Source organism: Equus przewalskii, chromosome 9, assembly GCF_037783145.1.
Source record: "Equus przewalskii isolate Varuska chromosome 9, EquPr2, whole genome shotgun sequence".
Lineage (NCBI taxonomy): Eukaryota > Metazoa > Chordata > Mammalia > Perissodactyla > Equidae > Equus > Equus przewalskii.
This window is the reverse complement of record NC_091839.1, coordinates 66,281,448-66,297,874: the sequence shown is the minus strand read 5'-3', so window position 1 is coordinate 66,297,874 and position 16,427 is coordinate 66,281,448. Positions and strand designations below refer to the sequence as shown.

Below are 16,427 nucleotides of genomic sequence, written 5' to 3'. Positions count from 1 at the left end.
TCTGATCTTAGAGGAAAAGCTTTTTAGTCTTTCACCATTGAGTATGATGTATGCTGTGGGTTTTTTCTATATAGCTTTTATTATATTGAGATAGTTTCCTTGTATTCATAGTTTTTTGACTGTTTTTATCATAAAGAGTGTTAAATTTTGTCATAATGCTTTTTCAGCATCAGTTGAGATTATTGTATTTTTTCTGTCCTCCCCCTTCATTCTGTTAATGTGGTGTATTACATTGATTGATTTTTGTATGTTAAACCATCCTTGCACTCCAGGAGTAAATCCCACTTGGTCATGGAGTATAATCTTTTTACTATACTGCTGAATTCAGTTTGCTGATATTTTGTTTAGGATTTTTACATCAGTGTTCTTAAGGGATTATTGGTCTGTAGTTTTCTTGTAGTGTCTTGTCTTGCTTTAGTATCAGAATAATGCTGGCCTCATAGGATGTGTTCCTTCCTTTTCCAGTTTTTGAAACATTTCAAAAGGGTTAGTATTAGGTCTTCTTTAAATGTTCAGTAGAATTCACCAGTGATGCCATCAGGTTCAGGGCTATGGTTTTTCTTTCTTGGGAGATTTTTTGATTATTGATTAAATCTCTTTACTAGTTGTAGGTCTACTCAGATTTTCTGTTTTTTCCTGTTTCAGTCTTAGTGGGTTTTGTGTTTCTAGGAATGTGTGCATTTCATCTAGTTTATCCAATTTGTTGCTGTACAGTTAATTGTTCATAGTACTCCTTCTATAATCTTTTTTATTTTTGTAGAATTGATAGTTAATGTCCCCATTTTCATTTCTGGTTTTAGTAATTTGAATCTTTTTTTCTTAGTCTATCTGGCTAAAAGGTTTGTCAATTTTGTTATCTTTTCAAAGAACCAATTTTTGGTTCATTTATTTTTCTCTGGTTTTTCTGTTTGCCATTTCATTTATCTCTGCTCTAATCTTTATTATTTCCTTCCTTCCAACAGCTTTGGATTTAGTTTGTTCTTCATTTTCTAATTCTTTGAGTTGTAAAGTTAGGTTGTTGATTTAAGATCTTTCTTGTTTTCACCATATGGTTTTAATATGTATTTCTTCTAAGAGTGATGTTGAACTTCTTTTCATGTATTTGAGACCCATTCATATTGCTTTTTCTGTTAATTGTCTTTTATTATCCTTTGGTTATCTTTTTCTGTTATGGTTTGGTTTTTTGCTTACTGATTTTACAAATCCTTTATGTATAAAAAGAAGTTAGCTTTTTTGTCTGTAATTTGATTTGAAACTACGTTTTCTGAATTTGTCATAATGTTTTCTTTATATTTATATCATTCTATTTCTTTTTCATTTTTTTCTACCATGAGGATTCCCTAATTGTAATGAGTATTTTATAAATAAGTCCCACTTTTACAAATGAACGCATTTAACAAAACAATTATTAAACGTCCACTGTGCTAAATTCTGAGGTCACAAAATGGAAAAATAGTTCCTGCGTTCATGGATCTTAAACTATAGAGGGAGAGACCACATGAGTAAACATGTTTATCCATTCCTTCAAAATTTGTTTGTGTTTACTATGGGTAAGGCAGTGTCTAGGCACTAGGAATAGAAATGTAAATGAGGCTGGTTTTGCCCTTGAGGCTACAGTCTAAGGGGAACACAGACATAGGGTCTTTGAGGTCTTATAATAAAATTTATATGGCTGGAAGGGCTACTTTTCCCAATTATTACTCTTCTTTTAAAGAATTTTTCTTAAAACTTTTTTGTATATTTTCTCTGTAAACTTTATAATTGGCTTATTTCCAAAAGAAAAAAATACTATTGGCATTTTTATTAGAATCAAAAGTGAGGACTAATAACTTTATGGTGGTGTATACTTCTATTTCTGGAAATTTATTTTGTCATCTACATTATTCCTAGAATTTTTAAAAATTATTTTAAGTGGAATTTTTTCCTCCATTATATTTTCAAACTTGTTTATAAATATTAAAGGTATTGGTATAATACATCAAGAAATACTGAAAAACAGGTAACAATCAGATTTGCTTGAGGCAGAGGCATTTAACATAGAAATTCCATCTTGCTTTTCATACTTTAGTTACTAATACATCAAAATACCTCATTATTCTGTAGTCTCATCTGTGAGTTCTGTTACATGATAACAAGGCTCCATGATACTGAGATTAATAGTGTCCAGTTATTTGAAAATGGTATTTCTAGGCTATATAAGTAGTATAATTTACTTTGATAACAGTATTTTGATAGAACCATGCAGTTTATCCTTGTAACTTTGTTATTCTGAGTAAAGATTTACTTGAATGATGCAATTACTATTATATTACCAAAAGCGTTTAAAACTTAATGTATATCTGCAAGCTGAAGAAAATGTCTTTTGACACAGTGTCAGGCCAGTAGAGGGCTCTCCAAGTCAGGCTGCAAGAACAGGTAAAAATATTTGGAAGGATATGGGCAAGGGGACTACTAAAAATATTGAAAGATTTTGAATTATGTGGAGAATTAAAATATTGTTAAGAAATTCAACTTGAAGAGATAAGGGAAATTAATAAAAGAGACTACAAGGAAAACTCTAAGTACTAAATGGATATGATAAATATATGATAAACTTTTTTCCAGTGGATAGATATAGAGAGCTGGTAAAATGGCAAAAGTTAGAAGAAACAACAAATATGATAATAAAATGTTTCTTTAGCAAAGGAATTTTTACCTTGGATCTATGAACAACATTATTTTTTATGCACAACATTTTATATATGCACATTTTTGGGTCTATAGCTTGTTTATCCTAATTCAGTGGTATATTAAACAAAGGAAATTATACTTTTCATAGTTTATATCCTAGGTTAATAAACTTTCGATGTAAAAACAACATTCGTTTATGAATTTATAGATGAAAAACATATTCATGAGTAGTAGCTTGTTTGCCTGTTAAAAACTTTGAGGGGGCCGGCCCGGTGGCGCAGTGGTTAAGTTCGCACGTTCCGCTTCTCGGCAGCCTGGGGTTCGCCGGTTTAGATCTTGGGTGTGGACACGGCACCGCTTGGCACGCCATGCTGTGGTAGGCATCCCACGTATAAAGTAGAGGAAGATGGGCACGATGTTAGCTCAGGGCCAGGCTTCCTCAGCAAAAAAGGAGGACTGGCAGTAGTTAGCTCCAGGTTAATCTTTCTTTAAAAAAAAATAAAAGCTTTGAATAACCTTATAGTCAAAATGACCTGAAAACTAGACATCATTAAGTCTTATAGGTAGAAAAGGAGAACCAGGTCTTCATCCTAAAATGCAAACTTCCTAGATTGTTTCAGTGGTAGAACTGATAGAAGCAAAGAGTGATCTGTACTTACAATGCCTTATACAGTGATGCACCACATAGCAATGTTTCACTCGACAATAGACCACATAACAACAGTGGTCCCATAAGATTAGTACCTTACAGCCTAGGTGTGTAGTAGGCTCTACCATCTAGGTTTGTGTAAGTGCCCTCTCTGATGTTCGCACAGTGACTACCTACCTAATGACACATTTCTTGGAATGTATCTCCATGATTAAGCCTTGCATGACTGTACCAAAATTTCAACCTGTGGACAAAACAAATGTGAAGGACTGTATTTCCTTTTGTTAAAAACTGAAGGGGCCAGCTCGGTGGCGCAGCGGTTAAGTGCGCACGTTTCACTTCGACAGCTCGGGGTTCGCTGGTTCAGATCCTGGGTGCGGACATGGCACCGCTTGGCAAGCTATGCTGTGGCAGGCATCCCACATAAAAAGTAGAGGAAGATGGGCATGGATGTTAACTCAGGGCCAGTCTTCCTCAGCAAAAAGAGGAGGATTGGCAGCAGATGGTAGCTCTGGGCTAATCTTCCTCAAAAAAAAAAAAGAAAAAAAAGCTGAAGAAGAAAGAGGTCTCTTCTTTCCAAATACATCTATACCTTGGAAAGACCAACTGAATAATAATGCTTATTCTTATTAAGCATCATTGACGCATCATTCCTTGTTTCCATTTTATTTTTTTTGTTAGTGTCATTTTTTTCTATTTATTTTTTCTTCAGCTGTATTTTCTACTACCAAGTCCTTTGATTCTAGTGAGTATTTTATAAATGAGTCTCACCTTTACAAATGAGTTCATTCAACAGAACATAAACATCTAATATGTTTTAACACATTTGGGGCCACAGAAGTGAAGAACACTTTCTGTCTTCACAGATCTCAAAGCCCACAGAGGGATAATATTAAAAAAAAATGTGTTTATCCATATCTTCAATTATTTATGTTTACTATGTGTAAGGCACTGTTTAGGCTCTAGTAATGTAAATGTGAATGAAATTGCTTTTTCCTTCAAGGAGGGGACAATATAATGAGGAACACAGATAAACAACAGACAGTTGCAGTTATATTGGAGGTACCCAAAAGGAATATGTATGAAGTGCCGTGGGAACCCCTACTAAGAGCATAGAAACTAGTCTTCCAAAGGTGGGGTCATGCTTCCCATAGGAAAGGATATCTAATCTGAGAACCTGATGAACTAAAAGAATTTAGTTCATGAAGGAGGTGGAGGAATAATATTTGAGGCATAGTATACTGACACGAAGAGGCCCGAAATCAAGAGAGGAGATGCTGCATTTGGAAAACTACAGATTATTCTGTATGAATGAAGTGTAAAATGAGAGAAGGGTAATGGTAAGAGATGTGGTTGAAGAGGTAAGCAGAGGTCAAGTTGTGTCAAAGGCTTGAGAAGTAAGGGGTCGACGTGTCTCAGGTTTAGGGACAGTTCTGGTCAATGCCTGTTGTACTAGCCTAATTATTAATAACACCCTCTTTCACTCTCCAAGGTATCCTAGTTTAGTTACTACAGTGGCGTAATGGAGACTGGATTTAAGATGGATAGTATTGGAAGCAGGGAAACCAGTCAGAAGGCAGTTCTCACTAGTCTAAAAGTTACGTGAACACCGGAATTTTGAAACAGTGTTGGTCAGGACAAGAGGAAAAGTATGTAGCAAACATCTGTGCAACCAAGCATGGGCTAGATTTAGTGTCTTGAATGTGGTGAGAGAGAATGATTGCCTAGTTTCAGATGGGGAAATTGATTTGTTTATGTTGTTGGTGGCCAGACTAGAGACTACTACAGCAGGAATAGGTTTAGAGGGGAAAAATACCGAGTCCACCTTATGTATTGTAGATTTAGGACTGAGATGAGGAATGAGGCTGATATGCGTGGGTACAGGTCTGAGGGAGGGATTAGAGATTTATGAATTGTTGTCTAGCTGGGTGGTTGTTGAAGCCTCAGGCATGATCGGATGTGCAGCGAGTGAAGACAGTGGAATCCAGAAGTGAAGACAGGGAACGGCAGTACTTTAGAAGGGAATAGAAGAACACAACTTGCGAAGAGGCATGAGGGGTGGGTATTGTCAGAGAAATGAAGGCAAGAAAGGCTTTCTCCACAGAGTGAGTGGTTGTGTGACACTCAGAGAAAGTAGATAAAGGCTGAAAAGACCTAATTAAATGTAGAAATTAAAGCATTCCAGCTTCAGACTTTCCTCTTTGTGTCTTCATAATTTCATCTAGAGGTTCAACTACATTCTGTCGTGCTACAAAACACATTTCTGTAGTGCAAATGCGCTTATACACAGATGGCAGATAGGAGAATGATGTCAGTAGAGTTTTCAAGTGTCATTGATTTGTGTGTGTGTGTGCGTGTGCATGCGTTTCCCCAGGCAAGGAGAGTTAGAATAGTGAGAGTAAAATTAGAATCTCTGGCAGGCTGCAAAAAGGCCTAGGCTCGCCTACTGCATTGGCAGCAGACCCTATTTAAGCTTCATTTCACGAAAATTACAAGAGTCCTCCTACTTTCTTGAGAGATGCCTGCCCTCTTTTAGTGGTTTCCAGTTCATGGCAGGTTGTGTTGCCTCCTGCCCGCCTGAATGGTAGTCCCTGTGTTGCAGAGTTCTACCTCCATTGTCTCAACACCCATTAGACCTGCTCTAATTGAAGTGACACCAGCATTTTGACTGTAGGTATGGATGTGGTCTTTAATATCCGCTGTGGCTGCCTACCCAGAATGTTCAACTTACCTCACCAGTCACTGTTTTCGTTAGTGTTCTGGTTTGAAGTTGCATAGGTTTTAAGTAGACTATTCTTATTCTTAACCTTTCCCATAAGCATTTTTATTTTTAGTGCATGATTTGCTAGGAATGTGTATATTTCATTGTAATAGAAACACCTATATGAATTTTTTTGTAAAATTAATAACTTTTATTTATCAGAGCAGTTTTAGGTTCACAGCAAAATTGAGAAGAAAGTACAGAGAGTTCCCATATATCCTATGTCCCCACACACCCACAACCTCCTCCATCTGACTTATTTTACTTAACACAATCCCCTCAAGGTCCTTCCATGTTGTTGTAAATGGCACGATTTCATCTCTTTTTTTCCTTTCTTTCTTTCTTTCTTTTTTTTTTTTTTTTTTGCTGAGGAATATTCACCTGAGCTACCATCTGTTGCCAATCTTCCTCTTTTTGTATGTGAGCCACTGCCACAGAATGGCCACTGATGAGTGGTGTAGGTCCACACCCAGGAACTGAACCTGCGCCACCCAAGTGGTGCAGGCCAAACTCAACCACTAGGCCACCAGGGCTGGCCCAAGATTTCATCTTTTTCATGGCTAAGTCACGTTCTGTTATATACCACATCGTCTTTATCCATTTGTCCGTTGATGGGCACCTAGGTTGCTTCCAAGTCTTGGCTATTGTGAATAATGCTGTGATAAACGTAGGGATGCATATATCTTTTTGAATTAGTGTTTTTGTGTTGTTTGTATAAATACCCAGAAGTGGTATACCTGGATCGTATGGTACTACTTACTATCCTTAATTTTTTGAGAAGTCTCCATACTGTTTTCCATAGTAGCTGCACCAGTTTGCACTCCCGCCAGCAGTGTATGAGAGTTCCTTTTTCTCCACATCCTCTCCAACACTTGTTATTTTTTGTCTTTTTAATAGCCATTTGATGGGCATGAGGTGATATCTTGTTGTAGTTTTGACTTGCTTTTCCCTAATAATTAGTGATGTTGAACATGTTCATGTGCCTGTTGGCCATCTTATATCTTCTTTGGAAAAATGTTTGGATCTTCTGCCCTTTTCCTTTTTGGCTGGGGAAGATTCGCCCTGAGCTAATATCTGTTGCCAAGCTTCCTCTTTTTGCTTCAGGAAGATTCGCCCTGAGCTGATATCTGTGCCAGTCTTCCTCTATGTTATTTGTGGGTTGCCACCACAGCATGGCTGCCAACAAGTGGTGTGGGTGTGTGCCTGGGAACCAGACGTGGCTGCAGAAACAGAGTGTGCTAAACTTAACCACTAGGCAATTGGGCCAGCCTCTCTGCCTCTTTTTTAATTGGGTTGTTTGGTTTTTTGTGTTTGACTTATATGAGTTCTTTATGTATTTTGGATATTAACCCCTCATCAGATATGTGATTTACAAATATCTTCTCCAAATTTTTAGTCTTTTCTTTTTGTTGATGGTTTCCTTTGCCTTGCAGAAACTTTTAGTCTGATGTAGTCCCATTTGTTTATTTTTTTCTTTGTTTCCCTTGCCTGACGAGACATGATATTCAAAAAGATACTGCTAAGGCCAGTGTTAAAGAGCATACTGCCTATGTTTTCTTCTAGAAGTTTTATGGTTTCAGGTTTTACATTCAAGTTTTGATCCATTTAGAGTTAATTTTTGTGTATGGTATAAGATAATGGTCTACTTTAATTCTTTTGCATGTGGCTGTCCAGTTTTCCCAACCCCATTTGTTGAAGGGACCTTCCTTTCTCCATTGTGTGTTCTTGGCTCCATTGTCAAAAATTAGCTCTCTGTAGATGTGTGAGTTTATTTCTGGGCTCTTGATTCTGATCCACTGATCTGTGTGTCTGTTTTTGTGTTAGTACCGTGCTGTTTTGATTACTATAGCTTTATAGTATAGTTTGAGTTCAAGGAGTGTGATACCTCCAGCTTTGTTCTTTTTTCACAATTCCTTTAGCTATTTGTGGTCTATTGTTCCACATAAATTTTAGGATTCTTTGTTCTATTTCTGTGAAAAATGTCATTGGGACTGTTATAGGGATTGCATTGACTCTGTAGATAGCTCTAGGAAATATGGACATTTTAACTGTTAATTCTTCCAATTCATAAGCACAGAATATCTTCCCATTTCTTTGTGTCTTCTTCAGTTTCTTTCAACAATGTTTTATAGTTTTTACCTCTTTGGTTAAATTTCTTCCTAGGTGTTGTATTCTTTTTGTTGCAGTTGTAAATGGGATTGTATTCTTGATTTCTTTCTGCTAATTTGTTGTTAATGTGTAGAAACACTGTTGATTTTCATGTGTTCATTTTGTGCTCTGCAACTTTACTGTATTTGTTTATTATTTCTAATAGTTTTTTTTGGTGGGTTCTTTAGGGTTTTACATGATTGATTTTAGCTCTTTCATCTTGTCTACTATATGCACTCAATGTTGTAAATTTTCCTCTAAACACTGCTTTCACTACATCCCACAAATTTTGATAACATGTATTTTCATTTAGTTCAAAATTTTTTAAAATTTCTCTTGAGATTTCTTTTTTGACCTATATATTACTTAGAAATGTAGTGTTTATTCTCTAAGTATTTTGGGTTTTTCCAACTACTTTTCTCTTGATATCTAGTTTAATTCCATTATGGTCTGAAAGTATGCATTGTGTGATATCTCTTCTTTCAAATGTGTTAAGTTGTGTTTTATGGCCTAGATGTGGTCTGTCTTGGTGAATGTTCCATATGAGCTTAAGAAGAATGTGCAATCTGCTGTTGTTGGATGAAGTAGTCTTATAGATACCAGTTATATCCAGTTGATTGATGGTGATTTTGAACTCAGCTTTGTCTTTACTGATTTTCTGCTTGATGGATCTGTCCATTTCTGATAGAGGGTTGTTAAAGCCTCCAACTATTATAGTGGTTTCATCTGTTTCTCCTTGCAGTTCCATCAGTTTTTGCCTCACATATTTTGATACTCTGTTGTTGGCACATACACATTAATGTCTCTTGGAGTGATGACCCTATTATCATTATGTAATGCTCCTCTTGATCCCTGATAACTTTACTTGCTCTAAAGTCTGGTTTGTCTGAAATTAATATAGCTACTCTAGCTTTCTTTTCATTAATGTTAGCATGATGTATCTTTTTCCATCATCCCTTTTACTTTTCATGTATATGTGTCTTTATATTTAGAGTGAGTTTCTTGTAAACAACATATAGTTGGATCTTGTTTTTGGATTCACTCTGACAATCTGTGTCTTTTGTTTAGTGTATTTAGACCATTCACATTTGAAGTGAATATTGATATAGTTGGATTGATATCTACCATGTTTGCTACTGTTTGGTTGCCCTTGTTCTTTGTTCCTATTTGTCTTCCACACTTCCTCTGCCTTTTGCAGTTTTAATTGAGTATTTTATATGATTCCATTTTCTTTCCTTTCTTAGCATCTATACTTTTTGCTGCTTTTAGTGATTGCCCTAGAGTTTACAATGTACATTTACAACCAATCCAAGTCTACTTGCAGATAACACTATACTTTTCATGAGTAGTGCAAGTACCTTATGATAACTAAGTATTCCTAAATCTTCCCTCCTCTGCCTTGTGTCGTTGTCATTCATTTCACTTTTGCATAAGCAAACACACATAAACATAATTGAATACGTTGTTGCCCCTATTTTTTTACCCACCTGTTATCTGTTAGATCGATTAAGAAAATGAAAGCTTTTATTTTACCTTCACTCATACCGTCTCTGATGCTCTTCCTTTCTGTGCTTAGATCCAAGTTTCTGACCTTTATCCTTTCCTTTCTCTCTGAAGAACTTCTTTTAACATTTCTTGCAAGCCAAGTCTCTTGCCGACCAATTCCCTCAATTTTTATTTGTCTGAGAAAGTATTTCTTTTTCACTTTTGAAGGATAATTTCACTGGGTACATACTTCTAGGTTGGTGGATTTTTTTCTCTTAACTTTAAATATTGCTTGCATGGTTTCTGAGAAGTCAGATATAACTTTTATCTTTGCCTGTCTTTTCTATAGGTAAGATGTTTTTTCCCTCTTGTTTCTTTCAAGATTTTTTTAATCTTTGATTTTTAGAAATTTAAATATGATACAACTATGTGTAGTTTTTTGGCATTTATTCCGCTTGATTTTCTCTGAGCTTCCTGAATCTGAGGTGTGGGGTCTGACAATTTGGGGAAATTCTCAATCATTTTTTCAAATATTGCTTCTGTTCCTTTCTCTCTTTCTTTTCTTTGTGTTGTTCCCATTATATGTATGTTACTTTTTGTAGTTATTTCGCAGTTCTTGGATATTTTGTTCTATTTTTCTCCACACTGTTTTCTCTTTGCTCTTCAGTTTTGGAAGTTTCTGTTGTCATATCCTCAAGCTCAGAGATTGTTTCTGAGCCGCGTCCAGTCTGCTGGTGAGCTCACCAGACGTTCTTCATTTCTGTTACAGTGTTTTTGATCTCTAGAGTTTCTTTTTGCTTCCTTTTTAGAATTTCCGTCTCTGTGCTTACATTTTTTATCTGTTCTTATGTCTTGTCTACTTTACCATTAAGCCCTTAGTGTGTAAATCATAATTTTAAAAACTTTCTTGTCTGATAATTACAACATTCCTGATGTATCTGACTCTGGTTCTGATGCTTGTTTGGTCTCTCTAGACTATGTTTTTGCCTTTTAGTATGCCTTGTAACTTTTGTTTGAAAGGTGGATCTGAGTATTGGGAAATGTGGTAAATAGGCCTTTAGTAATGTAGTGGCAAGGTGTGGGGGGAGGAACAACGTTCTGTAGTCCTCTGATTAGTTGTTAGTCTTTTTTTTTTTAAAGATTTTATTTTTTCCTTTTTCTCCCCAAAGCCCCCCGGTACATATTTGTGTATTCTTCGTTGTGGGTCCTTCTAGTTGTGGCACATGGGACGCCGCCTCAGCGTGGTTTGATGAGCAGTGCCATGTCCGCACCCAGGATTCGAACTAATGAAACACTGGGCCGCCTGCAGCGGAGCGTGCGAACTTAACCACTCGGCCACGGGGCCAGCCCCTAGATGTTAGTCTTTTAGTGAGCCTGTGCTCTTGGCCTGTGAACTTCACTAGTGCTTCTCAGTATTATCTTTCCCACCCTTCGGTGAGACACAATGGCTAAAGGTAATGGAATTGGGTATTGCTCGCCCCCCATGTGGCAGGCTAGAGGTAGCTGGAGTTAGGTATTTCTTTCCTAGATAGGTTAGTTCCCTTCTAGGTAGGTTAGTTTCTGGCAAAATAGTTTCTCCTGAGGGCAGGTCTTATTAAGAAGAACAGATTGTTCTGGCATACATCAAAATGGTTTCTTTTCTCCTCCCGCTGTTGGAAGTAAGAGGGGATTTTTTTTTCTCTGACACTGAGGATGTTAGACTCCTGAAGGAACCCCCCCCAAAAAATCTGAGGGTCCCCTATGACTGGGTCCTGCTGGAGTTTTTGGCACTCAGACTTCTGCACTTCATCAGGTGCCCCTCTAGTTTTCCTGCTCCAGCACTGGTTCCCATAGAGGATTCTGTTCCAGTGTTATTCTCTCTATTCGCCTGTTTCTCTGATTCAGGGGGCAGCAGTTTGCCTGTGACCTCACTTCTCTGACAGATCTGAGAAGAGCTGCGGATTTTTCAGTGTGTTCAGCTTTTTACTTGTTAGTAAAATAGACAGAGTGGCAATTTCTGAGCTTATTACATGCCAGACTGGAAACCATAAGTCTGTATTAACTTTTTACAGTTTCCTAATCTAGCCTAGCCATTTTCCTGAGTTCTAGACCCACCTCTCTAACTGCCTGATGTTCTTCTCTGCTTGTATTTCAACTGGCATCTTAATGTCAATAGGCTCTAGTTGTAATTAAGTACATCTGCTTGGACTTGTTCTCCTATAGGATCTCCTTACCTCTGCTCACAGTATACTCTTCCCTGTTACTTAGACACGAAATCTTAAACCTTCATTATCTTTAACATTTCTTGTCCATTCACATCTTGAAATACAATTCTCTCTAAATCCTCTCAATTCTGTTTCCAGAAGTTTCTTCATTCTGTTCTGAGTGCTCTAAATAGGTTAGAATAATTTCTTAAAGTGATATATTCATATCCATTTTCAATATCCTTTAATTTATCCCCTCCATTGCTTCCAGTTGTTATAGCACTCTTGTCCTTTTTTCCTCTTTTCTCTTTAATCAGAAGTTATTGAGAGTGTGCACTGGGCTAAATGCCAGGGAATACAGAGATTTACAAAACAGTTCACAGTCTCTTAAGTCACGTTGCTTTCTTGTAAAGCTGTCGCTGGCTTCCCATTTCCTATGAATTAAGGTTGTACTCTGAACTTGTGATTCTACGGTAGAAACCCTCTTAGATTTTTTAAGTTTTCCATTATATTCCCCAGTCTTGATACTTATACTTTAAACAAACATGGGTATTCTCTGCATATATCCCATCCCTTATGTTTTTAAAATATTCTTTCTGGAATGCTTTTCTTCCTTTCTCTGTTCCTGCCAGAATTCTCCTTATTTTCAAAATCTGTCTCAAAAGCCACCTTCCCCATAAAACCTTTTTCATCAGTCTCCCAATGCCGTCTTCATTTATCCTCCCACCTCCCAACACTTTGTACTTAAGATAGCTTTTCTTTGGATACCATATTGTGTCCTGTACATAATTATCTAAGGGTTTCTCTTATGCCTCTGGTTAGTTTGTAAAGAGCAGTGCCTGTGTCTGTGTTCTTTGAAATACCCTGCACATGATAAGTGCTATTAATATAATTTTTGAATTGCATCTCTGCCTTTTGAGAAAGTATGAGTTCTTCAAGGCCTACTTCAAGTTCACTTCTATAAAGCCTTCCCATTGCTACTACGTTTACAGCCGTCTTAGCACATAGACAGTTTCTGTTGTCTTTTTGTGTGTGACACTTTATTAAACTTGTGGGGCCTTGTTTATTAACTGTTGAATCCCCAGTACACAATGTCTAGCATATTTGTTGAATAAATGGAAAAATAATCTGTTTTTTGCTTTCACATTACTTTGTTGGTATCTCTTGTAGCATTTATCACATTCTAATTTGTTTGAGGAAACATTTGTGTTTCCTGTCTTCTTTTTCTAGGTTGTTATACTGCAAGGGGAAGGGGAGGGGAAAAATTCTTTCTAAATTTCCTACAAAGCTTTGCTCATAGACACAATAATACATTTACTCATTCAGCAATTATTTTTTGAAAAGCATTTGTTTTGTGCCAGTCACTGTTCTAGGAAATAGGGATGTGGGAGCAACTAAGATGGACAAAAATCCCTGATTTCATAGACCTCACTTTCTAGTTGGGGAAACACTCCGTTAATATTCATTGAATTTAATATTAGCTGGAAATGGTCACCTGTGAGGAAATTTTTCTCTAATTTTTATTTATCTCCCTAGAACTTTCACTTCTATATAAGGTACTCTTTATATCTCTAATATACTTTTTAACCAAATAACTGCCTTTTATTAAGCTTCTGCTGTGTACTAAGAACTTTACACACTTCACTCTTCAAAGAAACACTGCAGGGTAGACTTTATTCTTTCTGTTTTATAGAGGAGAAGCTGAGGCTGGGTGACGGTAAGTAATTTGAGGTAGTCGTGGCGCGTAGCTGGGAGTCAGGAGAGCTGGGATGCATGCCAGGTGTGTCTGCTGCTAATGCCTGTGTGCACTCTTGGACTGTGCCTCATTTCCAGTTTCTTTCCATTTGTTCAAGACAAGGAAACTTGTAAGTTCCTACTTGTTTTTTTTTCTTTCCCAATAGCCACAATATGAGAACACTTCACTGCAGAGTTCATTTTCAGATCAGTCAGTGTCCCCTTCCCAGCAAGAGGAACTTGAGCAAAAGCTTGCATCTACTGAGAAAGAGGTTTTACAGCTCAATCAGTTTCTCAAACAAAGAATAAGCCAGTTTAGTGAAGAGAAGAAGAAACTGGAGGAAAAGGTAGGTATTTTTAATAAAGTTGAATCGGGTCAACAACATTCCTTCAACATATAATTGTTTGTCTGTCATCCACTCTCTGCCCGGTGTCATACAGGTTATACATTTATATTGAAGTGATTAGTTTTGTAGCAACTTTTGAGAAACCCTGTGCTGTCTACAAAAATCCAGGGATTTTCTTGAAGGACAAAAATAGCACTGTAGGGGCCAGCCTGGTGGTGCAGTGGTTAAGTTCGCACTTTCTGCTTCGGCTGCCTGGGGTTCATGGGTTCGGATCCTGGGTACGGATATGGCACCGCTTGGCAAGCCATGCTGTGGTAGGCATCCCACATATAAAGTAGAGGAAGATGGGCACGGATGTTAGCTCAGGGCCAGTCTTCCTCAGCAAAAAGAGGAGGATTGGCAGCAGATACTAGCTCAGGGCTAATCTTCCTCAAAAAAAAAAAATACCGCTATATATTATATCTTTCTAACTAATAGTGAAACCTTTTTTAAGTTGGTGCCTACACTGAGATGTGACACCAATAACTGTTCTCCTTTTCTTCTTGGTTCCTTTCTCTGTGTCATGTTGAGCATGAAGGATTGGAAAGTGAAATAAGAGTGATCTGTCTTTCATAAGCATGTGACTTCAAGTTATTTAAGCTGAAGCCCCTGATTTAGAATAAGTAGCTAAAAGCCAAATGCTTACATACACAATGTATCTGTACATTTATTTGACCTTTCTGCCTCTATTACAGTATTTTCACCTCATTCCATTATAGTATCGTTAAAGATCAAGTAGGATGCATACGAGCCCTAGTATACTGAAGAGGCACAGATCCTTAAGCTGCTACTTAGTGGCAGAACTGATTTTAGATTTCTCTCTGGATATATCCAACTTATCATTCTATTAACTGAACCTTCCATTCAAGTGATCTGGAGCAGGTCACCATGATTTCTTCAGGGAGGTTTTGCAGCTATATAGAGAACTCAATTGACATTTTTGTTTGAGGGGAGGGGGTGTGTGTGTGTATATATATATATACACATGTGAGTTTTCCACTTCCAAAAGTGGAAGTGAGTTGTCACTTCCAAGAAGTGACAAAAATTTCTCTTGGTTTCTCTTTCTCAGCTGTATGATTTATTTTGTCTTGGCTAACTTGGAAGTATCTTAAGTACCTGTTTCTTGTTTCTTATGTATTTTTGGGGCTTTATACAATACTGAAATCTGGAGAGAGCTAAGGAAGTATTCATTGGTCATACACATGTGAGAGGGATTCAAATATTTTTTCACCTGAGACTTGTTAACTAAAAGATTGTGTGAAAGTTATGATGATACAGTGGATACAATTTTTAAAATATATTTTTGTTTTATCTAAATTTTTCCTCATCTTTTATTACTTTCAGTGTGCAGTGCTTAATAAAATCAGTTTATACACTAACTACCTATTTGATGGCTCCTACTTGGATGTCTTATAACTATTTCAAACTTTTCATGTCCAAAACACAGTTCTTAATTTGCCTTACGACTGTCCTGTTCTTCTCAAATGAAACAAAATTTTCTTCAGTGTTCATTACTATATATGCAGTTACTTATGCTAGAAACTTTACTAAGTCTAATGAAGCTTGTCTCCTAAATATATATAGAATCTGTCCAGCACTACCAGCCGGGTCCAAGTTATCATGTCTTGGCAAAGCTTTTGTAATAGCTGCTTCACTGGTGTCTCTGAATTTGTTCTTGCCCTGCTTATCTGCTCACCCTTGCCCTCTACTTCTTTGTTATTGTTGTAATTCTGTGTTTTATTTATTATATTTTTTAAATTAAAGAATAATTTATATACAGTCAGATGTACAGATCTTGAGTATTCAGTTTTATGAGTATTGCTGGTAATATGTACACATAGAACCACTATCTAAAATGAGACACAAAACATTTCAGTCACCTAAGAAGTTCCCTTGTGCTTCTTTCTAGTCAGGCTCCTTCGCCTCCATGACATACTTTCTTATCGCTATAGTTTTGAGTCTTCTTAGACATCACATAAATGGAGTCATAGAGTATATATACTTTTGTGTCTGTTTCTTTCACTCAGTGTCTTTGAGATTTATTTATACTGTTGGATGTATTGGTAGTTTGTCCCTATCTATTGCTGAGCTGCATTCTATTATATAGATATACCACTGTGTATCTAGTCTCCTGTTCAGGGACATTTGGATTATTTTCAGTTTGGGGAAATTATGAATAAAGCTACTGTGAACATTATTGTACCAGACTTTTTGTATGCGTGTGTTTTTATTTCTCTTGGGTAGATTTCTAAGAGTGGAGTTTCTCATTGGGTAGGTATTTAACTTGGAAGAAACTACTCAAGTTCTCCCAAGTATTTGTACCATTTAATCTTCCACTACCATGTATGAGAGTTCCAGTTGCTCCACAGCCTCTCAGATCCATTCTTGATAATGTGGAGGACTGAACGTTT

At 36.9% G+C, this 16,427-nt stretch overlaps 1 protein-coding gene across 14 annotated transcripts in view; it reads left to right on the top strand.

Annotated features, from left to right (window-relative positions):
- CEP85L (centrosomal protein 85 like) overlaps window positions 1–16,427 on the top strand; it is a 201,168-nt gene that overhangs the window by 153,034 nt on the left and 31,707 nt on the right. For 13 of the 14 annotated variants that reach the window (XM_070559325.1, XM_070559324.1, XM_070559318.1 and 10 more), the window contains one exon: window positions 13,798–13,977. The exons of the other annotated variant lie outside the window; for it this stretch is intronic. In XM_070559325.1, the coding sequence (XP_070415426.1) occupies window positions 13,798–13,977 (180 nt within the window). The remainder of the gene's footprint in view (window positions 1–13,797; window positions 13,978–16,427) is intronic. 14 annotated transcript variants of the gene reach the window in all.